Source organism: Plectropomus leopardus, chromosome 1 (genome assembly GCF_026936395.1).
Source record: "Plectropomus leopardus strain MGB_pleo_1.0 chromosome 1, ASM2693639v1, whole genome shotgun sequence".
Lineage (NCBI taxonomy): Eukaryota > Metazoa > Chordata > Actinopteri > Perciformes > Serranidae > Plectropomus > Plectropomus leopardus.
In genome coordinates this window covers 15,477,924-15,502,928 of record NC_142176.1, presented here as the reverse complement: position 1 = coordinate 15,502,928, position 25,005 = coordinate 15,477,924, and the positions used below count along the sequence as shown (strand labels likewise).

General features: G+C 38.9%; 1 protein-coding gene across 6 annotated transcripts in view; it reads left to right on the top strand.

The window, feature by feature from the left end:
- Nucleotides 1–25,005, top strand: part of pcdh9 (protocadherin 9) — a 285,117-nt gene that overhangs the window by 63,441 nt on the left and 196,671 nt on the right. For 4 of the 6 annotated variants that reach the window (XM_088076108.1, XM_088076088.1, XM_088076136.1 and 1 more), the window contains one exon: nt 9,876–9,977. The exons of the other annotated variants lie outside the window; for them this stretch is intronic. In XM_088076108.1, the coding sequence (XP_087932234.1) occupies nt 9,876–9,977 (102 nt within the window). The remainder of the gene's footprint in view (nt 1–9,875; nt 9,978–25,005) is intronic. 6 annotated transcript variants of the gene reach the window in all.

The following is a 25,005-nucleotide window of genomic DNA, read 5'->3' as shown; positions in this document are numbered from 1 at the left end:
TACTGACCACTACAAACCCATCTGATCTCAGGGAAAAGTGCTGCTCTGCAACAACTTTCCTCTCCTTTTGTACATGACTCCATCGGGAGAACTCTGAGGCCAGAAGCACAGACGAGACCCCCAGTGAGATGAAGTCCTACGGAGATGAAAGGCGCTCTTACAGAATAGATGAAGGGCGAAGGAGAAAAACAAGAAAGAAGGAGAAGAAAAAACTTTTTCTTGCTGAACTTGAATGTCATGTATCAGTTTTGGTAGTAAATAGGTAGGAAACAGCATTTTAAACAGATGAAATGTTTGTTCAGTCAGGTTACAATTATTACTATTGCAACCTGTTTCATCAGAGACACTGACATCTCTATTAACTCGATCTCATTCCAGCATCTCGGTACAGAAGTAGTTCCAACTGTGCAGTAATGGCAAAGAATTGTTTTTGTTAATGCATTCGCTGTGTTCTCCGGACGACCTGCAGCATTCTGCCTTCTTGTCCCTGCACTCCAGATTCATAAAATCTGCTTATTAGAATTCTGCCACAAGTCCAGCTGAATTCCTTGAAGCCATTAGCGGTTGTTGAGAATGGTTTGGGCTGGCCTCGACATCGACTGTAATGACAAGGACAGGGTGCCAGGGAGAATCAATGTGTCTCTGTGGCTCAAGAATGAAAATGTAACAGCAAGGCTGCCCCCATTGAGTGCCGGACTGCCGTCTTTTTCAACCACTTAATTGATCACGGTTTTATTTATCTTGTCACAAGACTTTAACCTAATTTGTTTTCCATTCACTCACAAAGCACCTTCATTGAATAACCATGTTAACAATCCACAGTGTTACATTTATTTTCCCACTCTCTGAACACTTTAAACATCCTGTCTGTGTTATTTTACACGTAAAAGGGGTACTTGTGTAATTAATAATCATATCAAATGTAATCTCTTTATTAATTTTTTTTCTGGGAACACACACTTAAACAGAGTGCTTTCATTAGAGAATATTCTCTTTTTATGTGTTTTAACGCAGCAGAGGCAGGCTGCGAGTCCCTTTTCCTTTGTTCTTCCTGAACAAAGCTGAGGTGCATCATGCATACCCTCCTAACTCTGCAAACATGCAAAGATGTTCTCATAATTGGGTGATATTTTTTACTGCAATACCCGCCGCATGCATTTCCATTACATTTCTGTCATAAAATACCCTCCTCACAGTCGTCAACTTAAATGGAATGTCAATACTTAGTGTGTGGAATGGGGAGCGTGGAAATGGGCTTAACACTGGGAACCATAAACATAAAGTTTAATGCCGCCACCAAAGGAAGGGCCAATCACAGTGTAGCTTTGCAAATCAAAGAATAATAATCACAGATTTTCTCGCCCAGCCATCTCAACAGCTTAATATAAATAAGTTAGTAGCACCCTCTTGTGCGCTCTCATTTTCTAATCATCACCAATTTCCTCCCCTCCTTCCATTTGCCTTTGCATCCCGCACTTTGCCTTCCCTTGCATCCAAATCCTCCACCCCCACCCGTAGTACATTATTTTATTTCTAAATTTATTTTATAATTCTTTGATGGAGTCCAAGTAAAACAAAGCCAAAATGTAGGAAAGAAAGAAAAGCAAAATCAAATTATTTGGTATAAAGTGGGAATTGGATTGTGGAATAAGAGGCAACGCTGCTCGGCTGATCACCGTCTGATGTCCAGAGGAAGATTCCCCACACAGGACTACTTTACGGGCTCATTTTGTATTACCACAGCTCCGACTGTAAGTCAGCAGGCTGCTAAGAAGGAGACAGCCGTGCCAGCACAGAGCGATTATTGCCTTAATATATTAACCCATATTGGGCAATTTCCAGAGACAAGTCAGATGACGCTGTGATTAATCTTACTGTGCTGGAAGTGTTAACTATTAACACTACTGCAAGCTGAATATGGTTATCTTTGTATATAAACTGTTCAGACGAATGCAGTTTGTGCCGTTCACCTGTTTTATCATTCTCAACCTCAAGTCCATTTTATGGATGAAGGTTTTTATTTATTTGTTTTACATCATAACAAACTCATCATGTTAATACATTGATTTGATTAGTTAACAAAATAAATAAATACATTTATTAATAGCCAAGTAAATGAAAGAGATGAGTCATCCACATAACACACTAAGTATTGTTCTTCCCTCTGGAGTCTTACCACTAGTCACAAGATAAACATCATTTTCTTTTCATAGCAGTACACATACACACACACACACATTGTCCTGTGATGTCAGGGAAGAGTGCATACTGAGGTAATTAAACAGAACTAAAGGTCTGCCGTGACTGGGAGGGCTTGGCAGGGCTAGACTAATGGTAAAGCTGATTAAAGTGTGTTTTATCCCCCTAATGAAACTCATCTTCTCAGCCCACAGTATACAGACAGGTTCAAGAGAGTAGCTTTACGGGCCCGCAGAGACTTTCGGCAGTTCTGTTGTTATTCCTACCTTTACATGTTGGTCATAAAGGTTCATTTTCTTCGGGTTACTGAGGTGATCCTAAGCTACACTAATTGTTTGTGATATGGATTTTTTTTTACGCCAACAGGTGCTACTGTATTTAAAGAACTGTAACTATCCATTGCAAATACTTTTATTTGCAAGATGCTTTTATCAAAAGCCTCTTACAGAAAAATAATTTTTCCTCCATACGGATAACAGCTGGATCTAATTAAAAATATAAGTGTATCCCTCCCAAACAAACAGCTCACAATATGTCCGGTGACAGTAAAATGCTTAGTTTTTTAAACGTGGTTTTCCAACCTATTCATGTCTTACGTACCCACACAGCTCATCAGATAAGCTCAAGTAGCCCCTTTTCAACATCACTGTCGTGTCCCAAATAGGCCTGCCACAATATCTGTTTTTGTTGGACATATTATGTATCAGAAATAATTGCAATAAACAATATTATTGTCATTTTCAGACCATTTTATTCCACTGGTACAATGTAAGCATGTTGATGCAAGTACACCCTTTCAAAAAGCAATAAATGTGTATTCTTAAGATGACTCAGACATTGGAATTGGGATATGCAACAATAACAACAACAAAATAAATATCATAGATTTAGTAAAAATAATTTGTTAATATTATATACAAGAAAAGAATTTATACACTTATAGTGCCTAAGACCAAAATTACTCAGTTTGATACTAAAAGGAATAGTATGTAAGATTTAGGGGGGAGTTAGTGGCATCTAATTGGGATTATTGCAGATTGCAACCAGGTAAAACTTTTTTGGTTAAAGTTCTTTCAGTGTTTATTGTTCAGGAGGTTTTTAGTAGGAGCCGAATTATTTGCAGAGGTCTCTTCCTCTCCAAAATAAACAAACATGGTGATCAAAACCGTTAAAAACACTGAATAAAGCAGTTATAAAGCTACTATAGTGTGCTGATTAAAGCAGTTACACATACATTTTTTTTATATGTAGAGCCCGTGTTTGCTTTGTCCGTTCTGGGGGCGAATGAAGAAACAGGGTGAATTCCATTGAGGAGGACATGCTCCTTAAAAGCATAAATAAAAACAGCTAATTTTAACATAATGACAAAAAAAACCCCAACATATTTTCAGGCGATTAAGAAAACATAAGCCTCATTATTTTAAATTTCTGCCAAAATATCCCCCTAAATCCTACACACTGGACTTTTAAAAAAGTAGGTGAAAACCTGGACAAGAAAGCTGACCCAGCCCACAACATTTTGCCAATAAAAAACAAAACCGAGTGATCCATCTTGCCAACAATAGACGAGCTCCGGGAACACCGCAGTTACCTGTACAGTGCGGCCTGTGCTGCAGTCGGCCCCTGTTTATGGACGGACTGGGAATTTGGCGGTTTCTGGTGGATTTCCTGAGTCGAGGAATACGTTTTTGGATGATAAAACTTAAATCGAAGGAGTTTTTGGCTTGTTGCCGACGATCAGGACTTTACATCTTCCACAGCGGAAGTGCAGCTGCAGGCTTCAGGTAAGCCAAAATGACGCTGTGTCCTGTTGTTAAAGTTTTGTACGGACTCACGGATGTGGTGAAACCCCGCTGTTTATTCTGGCATCGTGTTGGCTTTAATGTTTGGTGACAATTTTATGCAAACAAACACGCATGTGAACACAATATGATAAGTCCATAGCATATTTACAGTGACGGGACTATTGCAAATTGTTTTCATTGAATGGATTTTAAACATGTTGTTATGTAACACAACTAGCTAGCCTATAGGCGTGCAATATTTTCCCATCAGTGAAGGAAATATGATGTTTAGATTTGATTTCTTTATTTCAGTATTGGTCTGCATTTATGCAAAGAGTGGCAGGAGCGGCATCATTTATCAAGTAGCCTACTCATTATTGACTTTTCTGCTTTCTAGTTTTTGTGATTTCAGTCGTAACATATGGAGTTATGATTTTTTTCTTTTCTTTTTTTCTAATAGATTTTTATTTTCAGGCAAATACTAATACACAAAACCCAAATGACAACTTGATGGTGTATATCTAATCCCTTAAACAAGATGACATAAAGGGAAAAAACCCAAACAAAACAATTACACCAATACATAACAACATAAAAACAATGATGGTGAAATAAAATGGCTTCACATAATACTCAGATAGGCAGTGAAACTGTCCTGTTGTAGTTTTTTGGTTATTGTCTAAAAAATAAATATACTAAATATCAGCATCACTGTGGTTTGTAATTATATTTGTGTTTATTTTTCTCCCAAACACAAATATATGGATATATACTTTTACAAAATGTATTTTTAGACAAGCCATGTTGATTAATATTTCTTCTGCATGTACCCCCTGGCAGCTGTAGAAGTACTGCGTGGGGTGTGATTGGGAATCACTGTTTTAGAAGACACTCATTTATAAAAAACACTTTTTTTGGACACAGACATAATAGAACGTGACTCTATTTGGCAAAAACACTAGGGCTCTAATTTCATGATGGCACATGGCTGAGCTTTGTGCTGACGGTGCCACATGGCTGTGGATTGTTTTCCTACTCATGCCTCTTTGGTATTTCGGTGACTCACTCTGAACATGACTGTTATATTTCAGAGATAGGAGCAGTATGTAGGTTGGCGGCTCGGTGGTTAGAACTGTTATTTCACAGCAAAAAGGGTTCTGGGTTTGAATCAATGTGCATTTCAAGCGCTCCACTTTCCTGCCACAGTTCAACAACTAGCAGTTTATGTAAACTGAAAACTCTAAATTACCCCTAGACGTGAATTGTCTATGTGTTTTAGCCTTGCAACAGAATGGCAGCCTTCCCAGTGTGTGCCCTGTCTGTCGCCCAGTGCACGCTGGAATAGGCTCTAAATCCCCAATAACCCTGCACAGGAGGAGCAGGTACAAAAGGTGTGAGGCTTTTTTTGCTGGATTTCAGCATGTATTGCTTGGCTAATCACACCTATACGTGCGACAGATCTTATCCAAAAATGTGAAATTACTTTTTGTATGTATTCACTTATAAATGTGTGTGTGGAGTGGATGACTGTCATCCAGCAAAATTGTGCACCAGGATGTGTGAAATGAGAGCTGTGGAAGTGTCAGCACCCTCTGAAGATGTCAGGAAATGTCTGCTGGGTGCCCCTTCCCATCCCTGCTGTCCAACACCGGTCCTGAGTGGCTCTTTTTCTGATATAATTTAACCTGTTCCTGAATTGAGCGATGGTTTCTCAGGGACATGAACAACACAGTAAGCAAATGTGTTACTGTATATCCTCCTACGCCAATATAAGGTGCTATATATTCACTTTTCATGAAGGTGCATCTCCCACACAAGAAAACCAGTTTCTCTTTGGGACGGGGGCTTTTTTTGTCCAGACTGTTGTGTTGTAACTGGTCATGACAGGTGCCACCCACACACACAAATCATCTGAAAATGTATTCCTAAACTCCTATGCAGCATAGATGTGCCTCAAAATTACCAAAAGTCAGTTGCCACAGGCTTTTGAGTCTGCATTGTGATGCGTTGCTGGTTTAATTTTGCTCTCATTTTGGTCTCCATTTGTAATGCAACTGTCCCCTCAACAGCACTGCACATTTTTGGAATACTTTCAATGTGGGACTCTCCATCAGTCATGCCACCCTCAGCAGTCCCTCCACTGCTTCAATTAAATTGGAAACAAAATCAATTTTACCCCCCAAAAGACCAAATCACCTACTATTTACCGTTTAGCATTTTCTCTTGGACAGACCTTTACATTCTATTTGTTTTAATGCATTTAGTTGCCTGACAGTTCAAATTAGGAAGTCCAAATAGCTATTTTAATGTTAATTTCAGGTAAATGAAGAGAAATAGGGGCGCATCTCTTAATAGAAAGCAGGACATGTCAAAAGTAGACTTCTCATTTCTTTGTGCTCCCGCATCTTTAATGATCTGTTTATCTCTCTCTGCAGCATTTCGATCCACAATGTTCTACTTTTGCCACTTCAGCTAATGGAAAGTGGACTGAAACCTCACGTCAACGTCAGCACTCAATCAATCTCAGTAACCTGTTTTATTCATGCACCTTATTTTTGTTGTCAGCGTTGACAGTATCACATGCTGCAACCAAGGATTTACCAGGATCACTCTGACATTGTGGAGTGAAAAATGATCAATTATAATGTTGCCAACTCTCACTTCCCCTCTCTCTGTCACTTATCCCTGCGGTGATAAATGGATAGGTACTAATAAATAATCTTACATTCTGAGCAGTTTATGGAGAAGGACTGCCGTTAATTAGAGTGACAGACAAGTGGAATATATTAAGAAGATGCATAATGAGATAAAGGCGCTGAGTATTGCTCTACCCTTCTTTCACCCGTTTCCCCTCATTTTATGCTGATAATTGGGAGAATTTGTGAGGGAAACTGCCGTGAGAAAAGTTAAAATGGTCTAAATACATCTAAGAACAAAATTTTAATACTTAGAAACTTGTACACACTGGGGGATTTTTGTGCAATTCATTCACACGTCAGAATATTTTTTCAACCTGTTGTTTTTGTCCTGGAAACTTTCGCACAGAATGAAAAAAAAAGTTACACCGCAGTTTTTTTTTTCCAATGGACAACTCTTTGGAGCTTTTGCATCACAAAAGGCATCAGCCAGTCATGTTGTGCCTTCACTTACGAGGTTTATAAAACAACTCGGGAGTCTCTGTCCAAACCAAAACAGCAAACTTTATTACTCCTTTCAACCATGACAAAAACGGCACACACCAAATCCACCCTTTCTGTTCTCTATCTTACGATATAAGCCACAGACATAAATACTGTGTAACTGTTATCAGAGGGAACTCGGAGCATCTAAGAGGAGATGCATTGAAACTGCTTACAACAACAGCTTACAGTACCTCTGAAAGACCGTTAGACTGTTGGGTCAATGGGATTTGGTACTTGTTGAAAATTCATGTTGCTTCCAGCAAATTTGTTTGTATCAAAACCTTTTATTGAACAAGTGTTGCAACTGTCCCAAAGCTGCATCTCTTCTGGTATAAAAGGTTTTGTTTTTGTGTCATTTATTTGTGACGCCTACAGTGTGTAAATGCCTTTACAGCTTAAGTAACACCAGCAACAAGTCACCACAACTCCCCTTTTTTTCCCAGTGAAATTACAACTTGAACTGAATATTAATTTTGTAATGATGTTTGTGTCCAAATGTATCCTAAAAAAATCCAAACTGATTGGCTGTTTGGGTCTCCAGCTTATTAAAAAAAATACTGCTGTACTATAATTTCTGTTTTAACAAAAAAGTATGTTGTAGCAAAAGATGGCATTTTCAGTTTAACCATGCTTGCCATGATACAAATAACCACTGTATTATTTTCTGTTGCTCTGGCTATGGTTAGAAAAACGCCTGCTCTGATGCTTGCAGATGTACATTATTTTGTCATTGTGAATTATGTTAATTTTCTGTTAAGAGATGATAATGTTGTCTTTAGATAAACTGTACAGTATGTTAACATTTACCCAGTTCTGTATATGGTCTAGTATACCCCTATAAGTAGGAGTATACTGAATCATAGCTGTTAACTGAGCACATGGAAAAAATCCTTCATATTCGTCTTCATATTCAAAATGTGTGAGTCTTGTGGTGGGGGTGGTAGCTGTTTATTTGTTTATATTTGTGTGTGTGAGTCAGACGACGGAAACAGTTTCATGCCAATGACAGCAGACAGTCTGACAGACTGACTGGCATGTTGCCATTCAACATAGCTGAGCCTAACACAGCATCAATAAAAAGTCTCCACCTGTGTTGCATAGCTAAATAAAGCTGCGAGCAGCTAATATATTGGTAGCCAAGCTGTAAACAGATAAATAGCTGAAAATAAGTGCAAGTGAGTTGACTATTTTTAGGAGACAGAAAACTGTCTTAAGTAAGCAAGTTTTGTGAACAGTATGGCCTTTGCTGATAAGAAGCACAAGTTGGATGCTATATAGTGCTGCTGCCCAGATAACCCAGTCCCTCCTTTCTCTCTGCTTCTGCTCTGTGTTGTTGTTGGTCATCTGGAAGTCAGTTAAAGACAGTGATTTATGCCTGGGGCTTCATGCAGCATAGCCTCATTACACACAGCCATTTTGAGAATCAGCAGATAATTACAGTATACATCATAGACCTCATGGGGCCCAGCAGATTCAGTCTATTCCACTGGCCTGTCATTTAGGCCATAGGGCCTCAGGAAAGGGAAACTGGATTCTAACCTTATTTGGAATAAACTTTGCTCTTCATTTTACAGGGATTCTTGTTGAGAATTTGTTGTGGAATGTTGAATTGGCGTTTTTTTAAATTATTCTTCTGTGAATAGTCATTACAGATAATGATTTCTTTTTGCTAATGGTATATCTTTGTTCAATTAAAAAAAAAATACCACAGAGTCTAGCTCATGTGGGAGCAGTAAAATAGGTTAAATAAAAATAAGGACTTAGACTTTATAAAGCGTTTAACATGACAGTATGTTTACTTTTAATTGCATAGTGAAATATATTGGGTTTGTGAGCTCTTAAAGGGACAGTTTACCCCCAAATCCATAATTAATATTTTTCCTCTTAAGTGTGGTGCTATATATCAGTCTGGATTGTACAGGTGTGAACAACCGAAAGTTGGAGATATCGGTTGTAGAGATATCTGCCTTCTATCCAATACAGTTGAACTATATGGCACTCAGCTTGTGTTGCAAAAAAAAATAAATCTCAACAGCAATGTCTCTTTCCAGAAATTATGACCCGGTTGCTCAAGATAACCCACAGACCTTTTTGTGAGCAGTTTCATGTAGGAACTATTTTCTCTCTACCATAATGCACCAGCCAACCATATCACAGTGCAGAGGGAAGCGTGCAACTGTTTGCTTAGCACCACTAAGCTAGGAGGACGCCATTAATATTTACAGCTGTCTCTGTTACGAGCACAAGCCACTTGTTCATGAGTACGTAGATGCACGCTTCCCTCAGCACAGTGATACAGTTAAAGAAAACAATTACTACATCAATGTGCTCACAACAAGGTCTGTGGATTATCTTGTGTAACCTGGTCATAATTTTTAGGAAAGAGACATTGCTGTTGAGATTTTTAACATGCATTTTTTTTATTGCTCTGAGCACCACAAGCCGGATGCCATCTAGTTCCATTGTATTTGAGAGAAGGCAGACATCCCTATGGCCAATATCCTCAACAACTGGCAACTTGCACCAAAGCAGTTTTGACTTAGCATATAAATAGCACTACAGGTTAGAGGAAAAATATGCATTTTTGGTTTTTGGCTGGAGTGTCCCTTTAAAATGGAGTCTTCCTTCTCAACTATATGTATAAATGAAAAAACAAACCAAATCTAAACCAGCAATTCTAACAGCCTTTTTCTTTTAATCTTCCATGAAGGGAACATTAACTCGTGCCCGAACTGAACTGAACCCTGAATATCTGGACCTCCGTCCTCGAGCCGAGCTGAACCCTGAATATTGGACCCCTTGCACCCCTTTAGTGAGTACTGATGGTCCCATTTCTCACTAAATGATCACCATAGATTCACTTAACACAAGTCATTACTTTTAATAAACTGAAATTATGTTGTATAGCAGTTTTTACTTCTCCATCCCACGCAATGGCACGTGAAGCTCAGTCATGATTTGTTGGATTCAGTATTATTTTCTCATTACATGGCTCCATCTATGCTCAGGCATGCTTCTGTGCGCTGAAACAGACTCTGCTTTCTTCATATCTGCTCCTTCCCCTCTATGCAATGTTTAAGTATATTTTGCATCTTAGTTACTGTGACATATTGTACTTACAACATCATTAAGTTCAGAGCCTAATGCGATGCTAATATTCATGCTATTTTTTACTTGAGTAATAAGTATTTGTCTCATTACCTCCATGCTTAGAAAACACAGTGCTTGATAGTCATCTGGGGGTTGGAAGAGGTTTGCTTGTGTTGCTTTGCTTGCACACTGGTGAATCTTAATGATGTCAGTTTTTCTTACTCTCTTATCAACTACAGTGTGTCAACATGGGGAGGGTTTCTTGTAAACTAGCAGCCTCACCATATTCTGCCTTCGCTGTAAGCAGCAATGCCAAGTTTATTTATTTTTGCCCTTTCATGGTGCAGGAATAATTTGCCATCTCTAAAGTCCTTACTCACCACTGTGTATCACACACAGTGGTGGTTGAAGATGCTTCTGCTTATACACTGTATCTTTTTTTCTATCTTTATCTATATTTTCTTCATATTCTTTGCATTGTGTGCATGGAATTTCCAACACTGGAAAACTTAAACATTATGTTTCAATGTCTGAGTTCAAGGTCTTTGTTTATGCATCAGTGAATCCACAGAAAGTTAATGATTTGAACAAGTTGTTTTCAATGTTGGCCCTCTATGTCAGGCATGTGTGTGTCCCCTTATTTTAAGCACATTTTATATTGCAGCTGTCCTTATCTTGTTGTTTTTTGAAAGTTATAGCTAAAGGATTGTCATATTCAGAACAAATACGGGCAAATATTCTAATCCACTCATATTATTTTTAGCCACAACATGTAAAAACTATACATAAATATGCAAACACAGCTTACAAATTATTGATCAATGTGTTTGACCTTGCATGAGGGCTTTTGGATTTGATATATTTGTTTTTCTTTATGAAGACTGGAGGAGAGAAATATGTTTTAAAGTCATTGTTCTGTAGTTACGTTCTTGTTAGTTGTAATCGCAGTTTTCCCCACATTAAACATTCATCACCTGTTGTGCTCCCTTGGGACCACCATCAGCAAATGGGGAAAAAGCTAACGAGACAGAGGTATAGACACAGTGTAAACACAGGGAAGTGCTGTCCCTCCTACCCAAACTCCCTAGGGCTGGGATCAACAGACTGAGAGAACGAGTCCAATCTGCATGCATTATGAGAGTAGAAAGCCGAAACGTCTCGCTGTGTACGCGCTTGGTGAGCAAATTTCTTGAAATGAAAGGACTGCCATGCTTGAATACTTCATCCCTTTTTTTTAATACATCCATGGCTGCGAGCACAAGATGCCTTTTGACCTCGGCCTGCCATATTCTTCTGCCCCTCCACACTTTCACACACACTTTCCTAAGGCCATGTTTAACTATGTTAAACTTACAACTTACAGTATATTGGGCATAAAGTGAAAGCAAGCACTACTGTAATGTTCCACTGCCAGCCTGATCTACGCTAGAGTGCTGAGAAACTGATGTCCTAAGACTCTTTTTTTTCCCCTCTACTCTTCTTTCTCTTTTTTCTCTCTCCCCAGTCTGATACAATACATCAGAATGCTTATTAAAGGACTACAGACGCAGTAGCTCAAGGTGTAGATGTCTCACATGGTATCCCTTAGGACTACCTTTAATGTCCGCAAAGCTGCTTGTAGACATTGTTCCTGAATTTGTGCATTTTCATCAAATGGAAACCACACTGGTGATTTAAATAAACAGGAAAATATCGTTTGTTTAAAGTTTGATGAACTAGTGCAGTGCCCCTTTGCCTGGCCTGTGGTACTTGCAGCTTTCTCAAGAACCAACCATCGAAACAAAAGCGAATGCTACTTCTACCACTGACAATAACAACATTTAAAGTTAGACAAAGGATGAAAAATAAAGCAAAAAGACAATTGCCCTTAACCCCCAAATCACTAAATACGCTCTTGAAAAACACACCAAAGTCATGGCCACTAGCCTGAAAAACAGGTTAAATACAACAAAAGTATTTATTTTCAAATAGGCCTAGTAGTTGCTTGCTTTGACATAACCATGGCTATTATACCATGGCGGTTATAAAGTAGAGCATGGATTTAATTTGTGGAGATTTTTTTTTGCTGATGGTGACATTATAGAGAGCCCTAGTAATGAGTCCTAAAACCTGGAAGGTTCATGTTGCCTCTTCTCAAAGTTGACAGTTTTTTGAATGGGTTTTTGGTTAGAAATCTTAAATAAGGTCTGTGGTTAACATTAGCTTTGGAGACTTTCATGTTATGTTCTACGACATAAAATACATGCTTCTTAAAAAAGCTTTTTGTTAATAAGTGGCTAAATGAGACTACAGAGCGTCATCACGATGAATCGCACCGAAAATGGCTTTAGAGCCTTGTTAGTAGTGGTGATGTGATAGAAATGTATTTTGTTTTTAGTCTCACATTAGCTTTTTACTTATGGTGATTGCATTTAGGCTTCAAAAATCCTGAAAGTGGTGTTCATTTGTGAAGATTATCTTACTAAACAAAACATGTAAGTATCATAAATGTTTGTTTACCACAGAGTTTATTTTTGGCAATGATCCAAAATCCAACAAAAAAATTCAATAGGCTTTTTGACAAGGGAACCTTCGGGGCAACGGTAGCTTCCGGTTGTTCTCCAGAAAAGCGACATCCCTGGGACACTCTGTTAGTGTTTTAAGTTAGAATGTCAAACTTACATAATTTGAGCTGCAATGCCCCAATGTTACTGCTCCTGTAGGCTATCTGCTTGGGCTGGTTGACTACATGGAAGTCAAGAGGAGTTTGGTTGAAACATTTGTAGATTCAGCAAAAGTAAGCTCAGTCTGCAGAGCCCTGAAGCTCTGTCCCCATTGCTGCACTATTGAGCACTATTCGCTTGTTTTTTCAATTTATTTGATATTGAACAAGTCATATGTCCAAATTGTACCAAATTCAACACATCCTTGGGTCCCAAGACACACACCTGCCAAGTATGAAGGAGATCAGATGGATGGTTCTTGAGATATGCAAAAGACACACATACATACAGTATATATAGGCAGGGAGACAGATTGCCTACTATATCATTAAATTATTCTTACAAGCACCAGTCCTGTGGTAACACAGCACCTTGTCACTTGAAAATTCGCCATTGCAGCTTCTCTTATTAGATCAGAATTCGTGTTGAGTTTCATTAACAAATGTGACTTTTATCTTTGCTGTGAGACCTCATTCTTTTATAAACCTGAGACATATTCCCCAAACATATAAATGGTAGAGGGACCTGTAATATGATATATGGGAAAGTCTATGCTTTGTGTCTCCCAAAAGCTTACAAAGTCAATATTTGGACTTTAGCCTGATTTAATGAACAGAATTTCTCTGAGATGTCTCCCAAGCTGTATTCAATGGGAGATCTCTCTGGCTTCGTTAAAGCACTGTGTTGTTTGCTTATTGGGCCTCACTGGACTAAAAGAAGCTCAAAGACAAACACATGCGTGCACACACACACACTCATGCTCACACACCATCACCACAGAGGAGGCCCTTTTCTTGCAGCCCAAGAGGGAATGATGACTCTCATTATCGCCTCAAAGCAAGATGGCCACAGTGCCCCTACTCAGCAGCCCTATTAAGTTACCAGACAGCTTCATTGTATTGGTGTTCGATAATTTCCTTTCCTCTGTCGTTCGGAGTGCATCAGGGAGTTGTATGGTGAGGGAGGGGTCGGGAGAGTGGCAAGAGCTGACGTGAAATGGCACAGCTGGCTGAAATTATTCCCTACCGTGGATGGTGAAACTCCGGGCTGATTGTTGAACGGTCCTTAGCCACACAGACATCTTTCGTTAAATGTTTAATCTGATGCAAAGATCACGTGGATTGGAATAGTGGCTTGTTTTATTGTGTAAACAAGTCACAACACACAACAAATTGCGTGCTTCAGAGTAGTTGTTTTGCAGCAGGATAAATTCATTAAGAAACTGCAAAAGTCACCTTGTAGAAAGCATATGACCCATTGATTTATTGGGAGTTTTTCACTCTCTGGTCCCCCGACTCATAGGGATCAATATATTTACTGCCATGTATATTTATTAACAGTGTCTGGAAGACTGGAGTTTCCAAATGTATTACAATATTGGCGTGCAGGGACTCCAAAATAATCAAAGTCCTATGCCCCAAGGATTTTCTGTATGCCACTAAAATGAACTGTGATACATGACATCCCTTTTCTAAAGCCACATTTTTATCAAATAAGCTTTGTACCGTCTGGTGTGTCGTTTTAGTTTGCACATTCTCGTTCTTGACAAGTTACTGTTTATTCAAAGTTGTGATATGCTGGAAATTGAGCATAATAACAAATATTGAGGCTTTGCAGTTTCAGGACTATAAAGCAGGTATCATCTTAGTATGAAGAAATATCTGAACCAAGTTAAGATTACTGAGTGGAGAGAGGCGTCTGTACCATCTGAGCCAACAGAGAGAAGGTTTTTGAGATGCATGTTGTTCAGAGTGCTTGCAAGTTTAATCAGCATCGATTACGGACCTCTCAATGGCAATTTGAATTGAATGTTAGATAATATCAATAAAGGAAATGTGGTTGGTAAAAAGGAAGAGGAAGGAAAGTAATCCTACCACCACTTGACACTTTCTCTGAACTGTTTAGAGGGAACATATGTTAGCCCGGTCTCACTTCCAGGGCTTCACCACTTGGGTGTCCCCCATTTAGCATCTGTATCAGATGCACCAACTCCAGTGTAAACCCATCCATGTCATTTTTAGACGCTCAGCCACAGACGTAGTAGCCTGAGCATGAAACCCTGCTCAGAATGGGTGGGAAGGGATGGAGGATGGATACAAACACCAGATTTTGACCCAGGTGACCGGCGTTTGAGACCAACAAAGAACAACGGCTGTGGCAAAGCCAGGTGCTTTTGTAGTGACACATTGCTGCTTAACCTGGGTGATTTTAGGGGAACCTGTGATCTTTTTCTTACTGTAACCAAGTAGTTTTGTTGTCTAAACCTAACCTCCAAACCCCTCTTATGCTGCGTTAGTGTCATTCAAATCTTGGCATTTTTTAGAGACATCTGCAGTCTTCTCCTGACAGTAACTTATCGCTGACCCCTTCCGTATCAAGATACAACTGTAAAGGCTGCCTCTGGCGTCATTTTAGTAACACCTGGGCCTCCACCCAAGTGGCAATTTATGACAAATAGAAATCACATTGCATTTGTTGTAGGAGTCGACAGATTATTAACTTGGCTGATTATCAGAGCCGATAATTGGCATTTCGCTGATAACCTTTATCGGTGTAACATTTTAACGCTCGCTGCTAAAATTAATTAATGACAAAAGTCTGCATATCACACTCAACCAACACCAGGGAAGGCAGTCTGCAATACATGCAAATGAAGAATCAGCATGGGAGGAATTTTTACTTTGTAAAACCTCAGGAAGCAATTTTATTTCTTTGATTTTTATTCATATTTTCACTGAACTTTATGTATATTTTTTAAAAAAAAGTTGCGGGGAACTTGCTGTAGTTGATGCTGAAGTTTCAGTTTTGATGAAACATTTGCTAAAAGCAATTGAATAAGGTTTTGTGCTGGGATAGTAATATTCCAAATTCTAAATTTTGACAGAAATATTTTAAGTTGTTATTGTAAATGCATATCCGCTCCAAATATCGGTTATGGGTCTTATTAAGTAATTGCTATTGGCCCTGAAAAACCAATATTGGTCAAGCCCTAATTTGTAGAGTCACTTTATTATTGCTCTGTGCATGTATGATGTTCAACTTGGAAAATTGTGACCTTCAAAGGGACACATCATTTAATCCTCACTTCCACTTTTCAGACAGTAACATAGCGATTTTGTGAGCTTCTAGCATACCAAGGTGACATTAGGCCTATTGTCAAAAACAATCCCTGTAGATATCACTGTGGAGGCCAAAGATCAGCCAATGACGACTGCAGTTATGTGGTTTACACACAGGGTAAACACATTAGTTCTCTAAAATGTACTTATTGACAAAGGTGGAAAATCACATTAACAAAATGCTACAGACACTTGCAGCTATTAATGTTGACATTATTTGGACCTTTGAAAGAGACTGTGACGGAGTGCTAAATCATCATTTCTTTGGGTATGAGCTGAGACAAGACAGGACTTTAGGGGGTTTGGAAGTACAATAGCCAGAATTACAACTGTAATGCCACATTGGGCTTCATGAGACAACATTTGCAAACCACACAGCAGTAAATGAGCTACATGTTTTTGTGTTCTTCTTCAAGGGCCAGTTTTTAGTTTAGAATTGGGTCAGAACATTTTCATAATAGTTCCACTTCTGACCTAAAAATGCAACATGATGATTCAGTGTTTCGAAAGTTTGGTCCATCGTGAATATTTTCATGCAAAAAACAAAAACAAAAAAAAAAAGACCCCACTGTGACCTTGTCATATTTACAGCTTATCCATTATCAAACTGTTTTCTAGTGTGTAACACAGTCAAAGTTTCAAATGCCAAAAGGCGGTATTTGCATCATTACACATTTAGTTTTGGCACCAAATATATAATGCGTCTTGCTTGCGATTGGCCCATGGGGTGCCTGTATTAGTCACAGACTTTGGTTTGACATGTTTCCTTGTTATTGGTGCTTTTTTATACTATGTCTGAGGGGATTTGGATATGAATCCTTCACAACAAGAGGTAGAGGCATTTTGTTTTTGTCATATTTTTTTATCAGAGGTCATCTTTTCAAGATAATAAATAAAGAGGCAATTGACATTGTTGAATGAAAGCTGCAAAATAAAATGACTCCAAAAGAAATTAAAGAAAACAGATTACCAAATGCAATGCCTGTGTTTGCAACTGCAGATCTTTAGAAAATGTTTCTTTTGATTTCTTTTTTATTAATACCAAGAACTCTCCCAGAGCCCTTCCTCTGAATAGTGCCTTGCAGCATAGTATGCAACAAGCTTATGCTAACATTTTGAATAGCCTTCTGTGTATCAAGTAAAAGAATCCAGCATTTTAGACCACGGTAGCCTTTGTACAGGAATGTTATTTTCTGCAACAAAGCCTTTTTGTTCAGATTTGGAAACTGCTGCATGTTTTACAGGCTCTGTTGACAGGGAAACTTTAAGGTGAGATTCAGCAGTGATCCTAGGAGAGGTGCAGTTGTCATTGTGTGTGTTTTCCTGAGACTATGTCTCAATCAGCCACAGCAGAGAAATGCTCTGCGGACTGCAGAGTGGAAAAATGTGATAAAACCGGAGAGAAGAGGAAAGGCCGGGGGGTGATATTACTTTATATGAAACCAGTTCTGCTCTATTCTAAAACTCCAAATGATATTGCCTCTATACATTACTTTGCTTTAGTCAGCCTTTTTGCCTCTTGAGCACCGATGCTCTATTCATGACGAGAAAAACTATAGTAATTTCTTGTTATGTTTAGGCATAAGCCATCTTAAAGAATTTAAATTATGCTACAAAGTTTTGCCTTGGGGAAGATAATTTGTTTACATTCAGCCATTACTAAATAACACAAGCTGTCTCAATAGTAGGTGGTATTTTTAGTCTTTTTTTTCCAGCACTGCAAAGCACACACAAAACCCACCCACACTTTCCTTTTCATTGCCTGTAGTACTCCTCTTATACTACACCTCATCATCTACAGTGCTTGTTATATTACATGGATGATTCCAGTTGTCCAACACACAGAGAGCAATCAATGAAATCTATGAGGGTGGATTCATAGATGCTCTTGGTTGTGACAGATTTATATATTGTGGTGGTTACTGTGGACAGATGCACAGTGTTCGATCCATGAATGCTTGCCCTGTGCTTGTGTCATCCGCTGAGTAAGTTGGAAAAAGCTAAGAATGGGCATTTTAAGGAGTGTCTTTATTTGATTACTCACATTAAATTACTAAAGAGCATTCAAGTACTCGCCAAAAAAAAAAAAAATCTAATTTACAAATAGGAAACTAAATTGTCCGACAACAAAAAAATGAATGCAATTTGAAGTTCATGAATTTAACAAAAAGGCCTTAATTAGCCTATAAAACTATGAATTCAAAATTAACATAAGAAAAACCAACAAAGTGTTGCTGTCGTTAAACTTACACAGGGTACACACAGGACTGAAGGACCACAGGACTGAAGGACCCCTGCCGCTATTCTTCCAGTCAGTTCATTGTCTGCATTGTTAACATTCGACTAAACTGTTTAATGGTTCCAACAAACTCACAAGGACACCGACATGGCTTGACTCCGTCCCATTTACCACTGTGAGCTAATGTGTGATCCTAACAGTTTGCCCTGTCACTGTGTTTTTGTAGGACAGTGGACTTTTACCAACTTTTCCCTGGTTCAGAGCTCACACTCCTGCAGCAATAGTCTCATCATAAACAGAGAAAGCGACAGTGGGACAAGGCGGTTCTGAGTGAAGCAATACATTGCACACAGCTCTACAGTAAAAATAAAAAACCTCAAAAAACTTGTGTTTACATGTAAGAGGCTGGGCGATGAAATTACTCTATAGCAGTGATGCGCAATTGATGGCTTGTGGGCCAAATCTGGCCCCCAAAACCATTTTCTGATTCACCATAAAAATACAGTGATTCAAACTGGGAATTGTTTTTGTACTTTTGGTATATGTAATTCGCCAGAGTGCACAAAACAGCATCAAAATAGAGCTTGTTTGGAGTGGAGGATGCCCACACCCCCTGACAGAGGTCCTTGCTAAACCCCTAATGTCCTAAAATCCTAGAAATGTCCCAAAACCCTAGAGACGTTCTTAAATCCTAGAAAATCCTAGAAACATGCTGCTGCAGCTGGTCCCTGGCCTCCTGTCATTCTGCAAAAGTGGCCCCCAAGCAAAACAAGTTCAGTACCCGTGCTCTATAGGTCGAATAAATACTGATATTCAAATGAGTACTTGAGTACTTGGGTACTCTTGCACATCCCTTGAATAAATGTGACACATTTTTCGCTAAAACTTTCTTATTTTAAACCTGTGTCTGGACTGTTTGGGGTAATTCTTTTTGTACCTTTTTATGACGTATTTCACCGGGGGCAATAAGACAACAAATAATGTCACAAACAAAAAATTACAAAAATGTTAAGACCAACTACGCTGAGCATTATTGTAATATTCAAGTGGCATATAATAAAGTGATGGTGCTTAAACAGCTACTATTACTAATACTACTAATATTACCTGTATGGATATTTAAGCATCTTCTCCTCACAGGGTGGAAACCTTGCAAAAATCATAAGGCAGTAGTGAAGTCAGGAGTAACGACCTGGATTAATCTGCAGTGGCTTTGTATGACACACTACTTACTCTTCTTATTGTTCGACTTTCTCTGAAGGTCAGTTTGGCCATTAGCTAGATCAGCCGAACACTGTGTGCCCCACCTCTCCACTCCAATTCTTCTCATCTCCCCTCTCCTCACTTTTCCTCCCCTCTCTGTGGTCTTAAGAGAGATGCGATGGGGCTAAATTTATCTTCACACAAACCAAAGCTAAGATGTTAAAAGAGAACTCTTGCCAGCTCGGTAACTTGACCGCGATCAACTTCACCTTCGCGAGGCGTCTGTCAAAAAAACATGCACCCGTTTCTCCTCTCCCCTACCCTTCCATCCTCCGCTCTTTTTTTATCCTCCTCTACAACCCCGATCCTCCCATCCCCTGTTTTATTAACAACGGAGCTGGTGGCTTGTGATAACTGGTCACTCCTCCAGGCGTTGAAAGGCAAGGACACTCTATTATCCTAGCTAGATGGATGGGTTGAAATATTGCCTGCAAGTGGTAGAGCCTGCCAAATCCTCCAGTCTTAAAACCCCTTTGTCTCTGACAAGGAGGAACATTAGTGAGAGGGCCAGGTTCTTGGATAGGGATACGCTTCTCTGAACACAACATGGGGAGAGGAAGGCAGACGCAGAAGTGCACATGTGCGGAAAGGAATCCAGAAATTGAAAATGTCTTTGTTTGCTCGATATGTAAGAAAAATGTAGAAAAACTTCCATTGCTGTGTAGCTATTGTACTGTATAACTCTCTTTTCTCTCCCCATGTGGATGTGTGCATGGGTATGAGAAAGAGAGCAAGAGAATAAGAGTGAATGCTTTGTATGCATTAAAATGATTAACATGGTGCAGGTAGACAGCCGGTCAGCCAGACAGCAGGGTCACATATTAATTAGTGTCCTAATTATCAGTGACCTTTACCGCACAACAGTTGCATACTTGTTTTACCCTCTGTGTCTCTGCCAATTCATTTAGGAATATGTAGCCTATTTGCAACTGGTGAGTGTCAGTAGTTCATGCATCTTAAAATAAGCTTTGAGAAACAGCTGTTGTGATTTAGCATATCTGTACATCTTAATTCGTTGGCAGCATGCTTGTTAGTCTTTATAGAGATAATGAGCGATATAAAAAATGCTATCTTGTTTACCTTTCAGCTCTTGCGCTTAAGGTCATTTTAACATCACAATGTTGAGACATTTTTTTATTGTCAAAATCCAGTCAGTGCAGCCTTAGAACAAAGAAGATGCGGGAACCAAACCATTCCATTTTACAAAACAAATTCAGCATAAGCAACATGCTTTGTATCAGACAATTCAGCTGAATGCTAAATAACTATATTTAATCCATTATTTCCTGTATTTACATCACCAACGCTGTCTTATAATTGAAAATGGGAAGTCGTGCTCCTTGTCACCCGCTCTTCGCAGCTCTTTGCCAGAAGGCTCTCTTCATTTGCTTTGCAGCGTGCACTCTCGCTTTGGTGCAGACAACAATTGGGGGAGGATGGATTTTTGTGTATAAATCAAGAGATTTCTAAAAGGCAAAAAAACACTTCATGTGATGTTCGGGGTCAGCATCTACAGATTTATCTTTGGGGCCTGTTATTCTAAAGTAGAAGACTGTCCTCACTTGGAAAAAAGCAGCATTGGTCAATTGTTCAGACAGCCTCAAAAAGCTTCTTTGTTTTCGTTCAGTTGCAAAGTAAAGTGGCGTGACGATTTTACACCGTAGGCAGGGAGTCGGGGTCAGGGTGGGTGGATGGGCATACAAAGCGTCTGACTGTGACACAGCAGTGCGTCGTCTTCTATTTTGGCTGTCTTGTTTTTATAGTTAAAGGTCCAGTGTGTAGGATATAGGGAAATGTATTGGCAGAAATGGAATATAGTATAATGAGTATGTTTTTTTTTGTTGTTGTGTATAGTCACATGACAATGAGAATGAACAGTTTATATCTACATAGGGGGTCCCCATCTGCAGAGATTGCCATGTTCCACCACAGGCTGTTCTCACAAACTGTTTGTACATTTTCCCACGAAAGGTAATGCACCCAAATTCATGCATATCCTACATATTTTGAAAGGCTGCAATCCAAAGACTAATGCGCTGACAGGAGGAAACAAATAAGCTGTGCGGAGTGGCACAAAAATACGTACCCCACAACCTTCCTCCTGAGACGTGTGTTTGGAACCGTGTGAACTTTGAGTCATTTGTAACCACAGTAACTGCTTGCCTTAAAGTAAAGACAACCCAACTATGTTTTCCTACACCTAATCATAGTAACTGTTATTGCCTAAACCTGGCCTACATAACTGTATGTTAATTAAACAAGTCAAGTCAATTTTACTTATAAAGCCCATTATCACAAAACACGGTTTGCCTCAGAGGGCTTTACAGCGTACGACATCCCTTTGCCCTTATACCCTCACATCAACTAAGGAAAAACTCCCGAAAAAGAACCTCAGTAACAGGGGGAAAAAAAAGGAAGAAACCTCAGGAAGAGCAGCAGAGGAGGATGAGGGATCCCTCTTCCAGGATGGACAGATGTGCAATAGATGCTGTAAATAAGTAAATATAAATAGTAAATACAAGTAAATACAATTATGACAAAAAGGAAATAGAAAGAGAGAGGGGGAGAGATGCACAGCAATAATGGAAACAGATGCATGTCATATTACAATAATGACAAAATGTTAAAGATGTAATGTGATTTGTTGGGTGCTATTTAGTATGATATCATATGAACTGTTGTGTGTGCATTTTTGTAGGATATTACTAGGGCTGTCAAAATAATGTGTTTATTTTGATTAACTAATCACAGAAAAAATAATGCGTACAAAAATTAACCCTGATTAATCTCGTTCTGTGGTGCGCTTTGACCCGGTGCATCACTGAAGGCCACAGTGGCTCTGTGACATGAATGTTCATACCATCGGAGTACTTCAAGCCTGAAATATCACCTAAACGTGAAGCATTTAGCAGCGGCGCTCGTGTTAACAGGTTACAGCATTCATACCGCCTGCATGAGCAGCGCCTGTCAGCCATTGCACAGCTAAAGGAACAGTGCCCCCCCAATTTTTTCCATGTGCTGCGTGTGTTTGTCAGTGAAAATTGTGTTTTGATAATTATATACTGACTCTATACCACCTTTTAATTCAGTTTAAAAGTCTCTCTCTGTCACAGAGATGAGGAAATATGAAGATGTCTGTTTTACTCAAACTTCCCTGCTTTCAAAATAAAAGTCATCTGACAATGTCTCTGTTGACAGAAGTTCCTGAAATAAGGCATTTTATTTTGAAATATTTTCAGGATCGTGCTGTTGACAATACAGGAGCTTGTACATTTTTTTGTAGATTTTTTAAAAATACTTCTACAGCAAAATTTGATGTATGTGATTAATTAATCACAGAGCATGTAATTAATCAGATATTTTTTTTAAACTCTTGACAGCCCTAAATATGACTCCTTCTATTGGAATGCTTTGTACAACACAATTTTTCCAGTCCAGAACAGACAAACCAAACAGTGGCTCCAGATATGGCCATTCATGTTTCCGTGTCCAACACCAGCCCCTCTACGATGAGCAGTGTTGGAAAATCCTGAACCTGCTTTATTCAGTGTTTTAATTACCTGGTCCATTTTTTTCTGTAGAATAGGAGACCTCTATGTTTAACTTGGCTCCTGGTAAAAACCTCCTAAATGTTTGGATCATAAATAAAGTTAGCACAAAATAGCCGGGCCTGGACTTGTTGCCTTTTGGCCACAAACCGAATAACATAGAAAAAACACTAATTTGTAATATGAAACTGCTTTATTCAGTGTTTTTACCGGTTATATCATTTGGTCTGTTTGTTTTGGAGAGGAAGAGACCTCTGTGAAAATTTGGCTTCTGGTAAAAACCTAACAATTAACACTAAAGTAATTCTAACCAGATTGTTTGCAGTCTGCGGGCATCACCACTAGATGCCACTAAATCTCTCTAAATCTTACACACTGAACCTTTAAGTAATCACATAGGGAGGCAGACATTTTTGGAATGTCTATTTTCCATAAACCTGGCTTTGACTAATTTTCACTATGCCTGTGTATTGTACTTATACAGCCAGGGAATGAACAAACTTGTTCACATGATAGTCCATTTATGAATAAAATCTACTGAACTGTGCTATATCAGTCCGTTAAAGAACATGATAACACACACTGTTTTCAGAGTTTGAGGTCCTAAAGACATTCTGAATAATGATCAAGGATGGACATCTTTTATGCATTTAGAAATATAAGAGGCTCTTGAATAAATCCAAGTACATAAACCATTTACAGCAAAGAAACATGTCAAACAGACATATCATTGAATATCCTAGGTATTAGGTATTCAGCTGCATTCCAATGAGAGGCTGGACCAAGCCACTTCAAAAAATCTTATCTACACATTTGCTACACATTATATACATGGATAGTTCAAGTACAAAATGTGTGCTCATGCATTATTTACACTGGTGCCGTGGAAGAAAGGTAAGAATTTACTGAAATGAGACTTTTCTGGCTCTGAATCAGTCTCCCCTTTAAGCACAAAATTCACATAAAATGTCCATCTGGCATCTCTCACAGAAATGTTCAGCTATGAAGTTTATCACTGCCTCAAGGACTTCTTTTTACACGGCATGCTCATCGTCCATGCTTTTTTTAATTGAATTAAGGAGCACTCAGTGTGGCATCTCTGTTATTGTTATCTTGTAGGTGTACAGGGTTATTAAAGAGGGACGCATGTTAAGTCATTTGTTATCCCTGGCATTCTAATAAACATGTTGGCTTTGGGCAAGGCCTGTAGGTTGTCTGTGCAGTTCAGATTGATACTCCTGCCATATCTAGAGCTATACACCTCATTATCCTAAGAGGATGCTTAAGAGAAGATGAATCTGGGAGAGAGAGTGGAAGAAAAAGTGCATGAGAAGAAAACTGCTGCACATATTAGTGTTTTTCTTCTGTAGGAAAGTGTCGGCAATGCATTTCAAACCAGGTACGTGCATAAGGGATCCTATGTAAACATGTCCAGAAAATATTGCCTGAGATTTATGAGGAAATTATGTCTTTTCAGAACTGGTTATTTAGACTGGGATGTGTAAAATAACAGTCAAGAGGGAATAAAAACACATAGAACAGAGACACTTAACCTCATCGCCCCAATTATTCCCAACTGAGATTCATGCTTATTTTGCTAACTTTTTTTTCCCAGCTCAAGCATTGGTTCTTGACACATATAACCCCATGGGTTTTGTGTCAGGGAAGGCTTGATTTTGCTAATTGGTACCAAAGCTGTTAATTGGAGCTGTGGAAACAAGAAATGGAGAATCGGAGGGTAGTCTCTTGGGAAATATGTGTGTTCAACCTCATTTTCCACCTTTGCTCATTGTTTTTTTTTACACTAACTGCAGAGAGGACATCAGTGTGTTGTCAAAACAAAATGCCCCATGGAGAAATACAATTTGAAAAACAAATG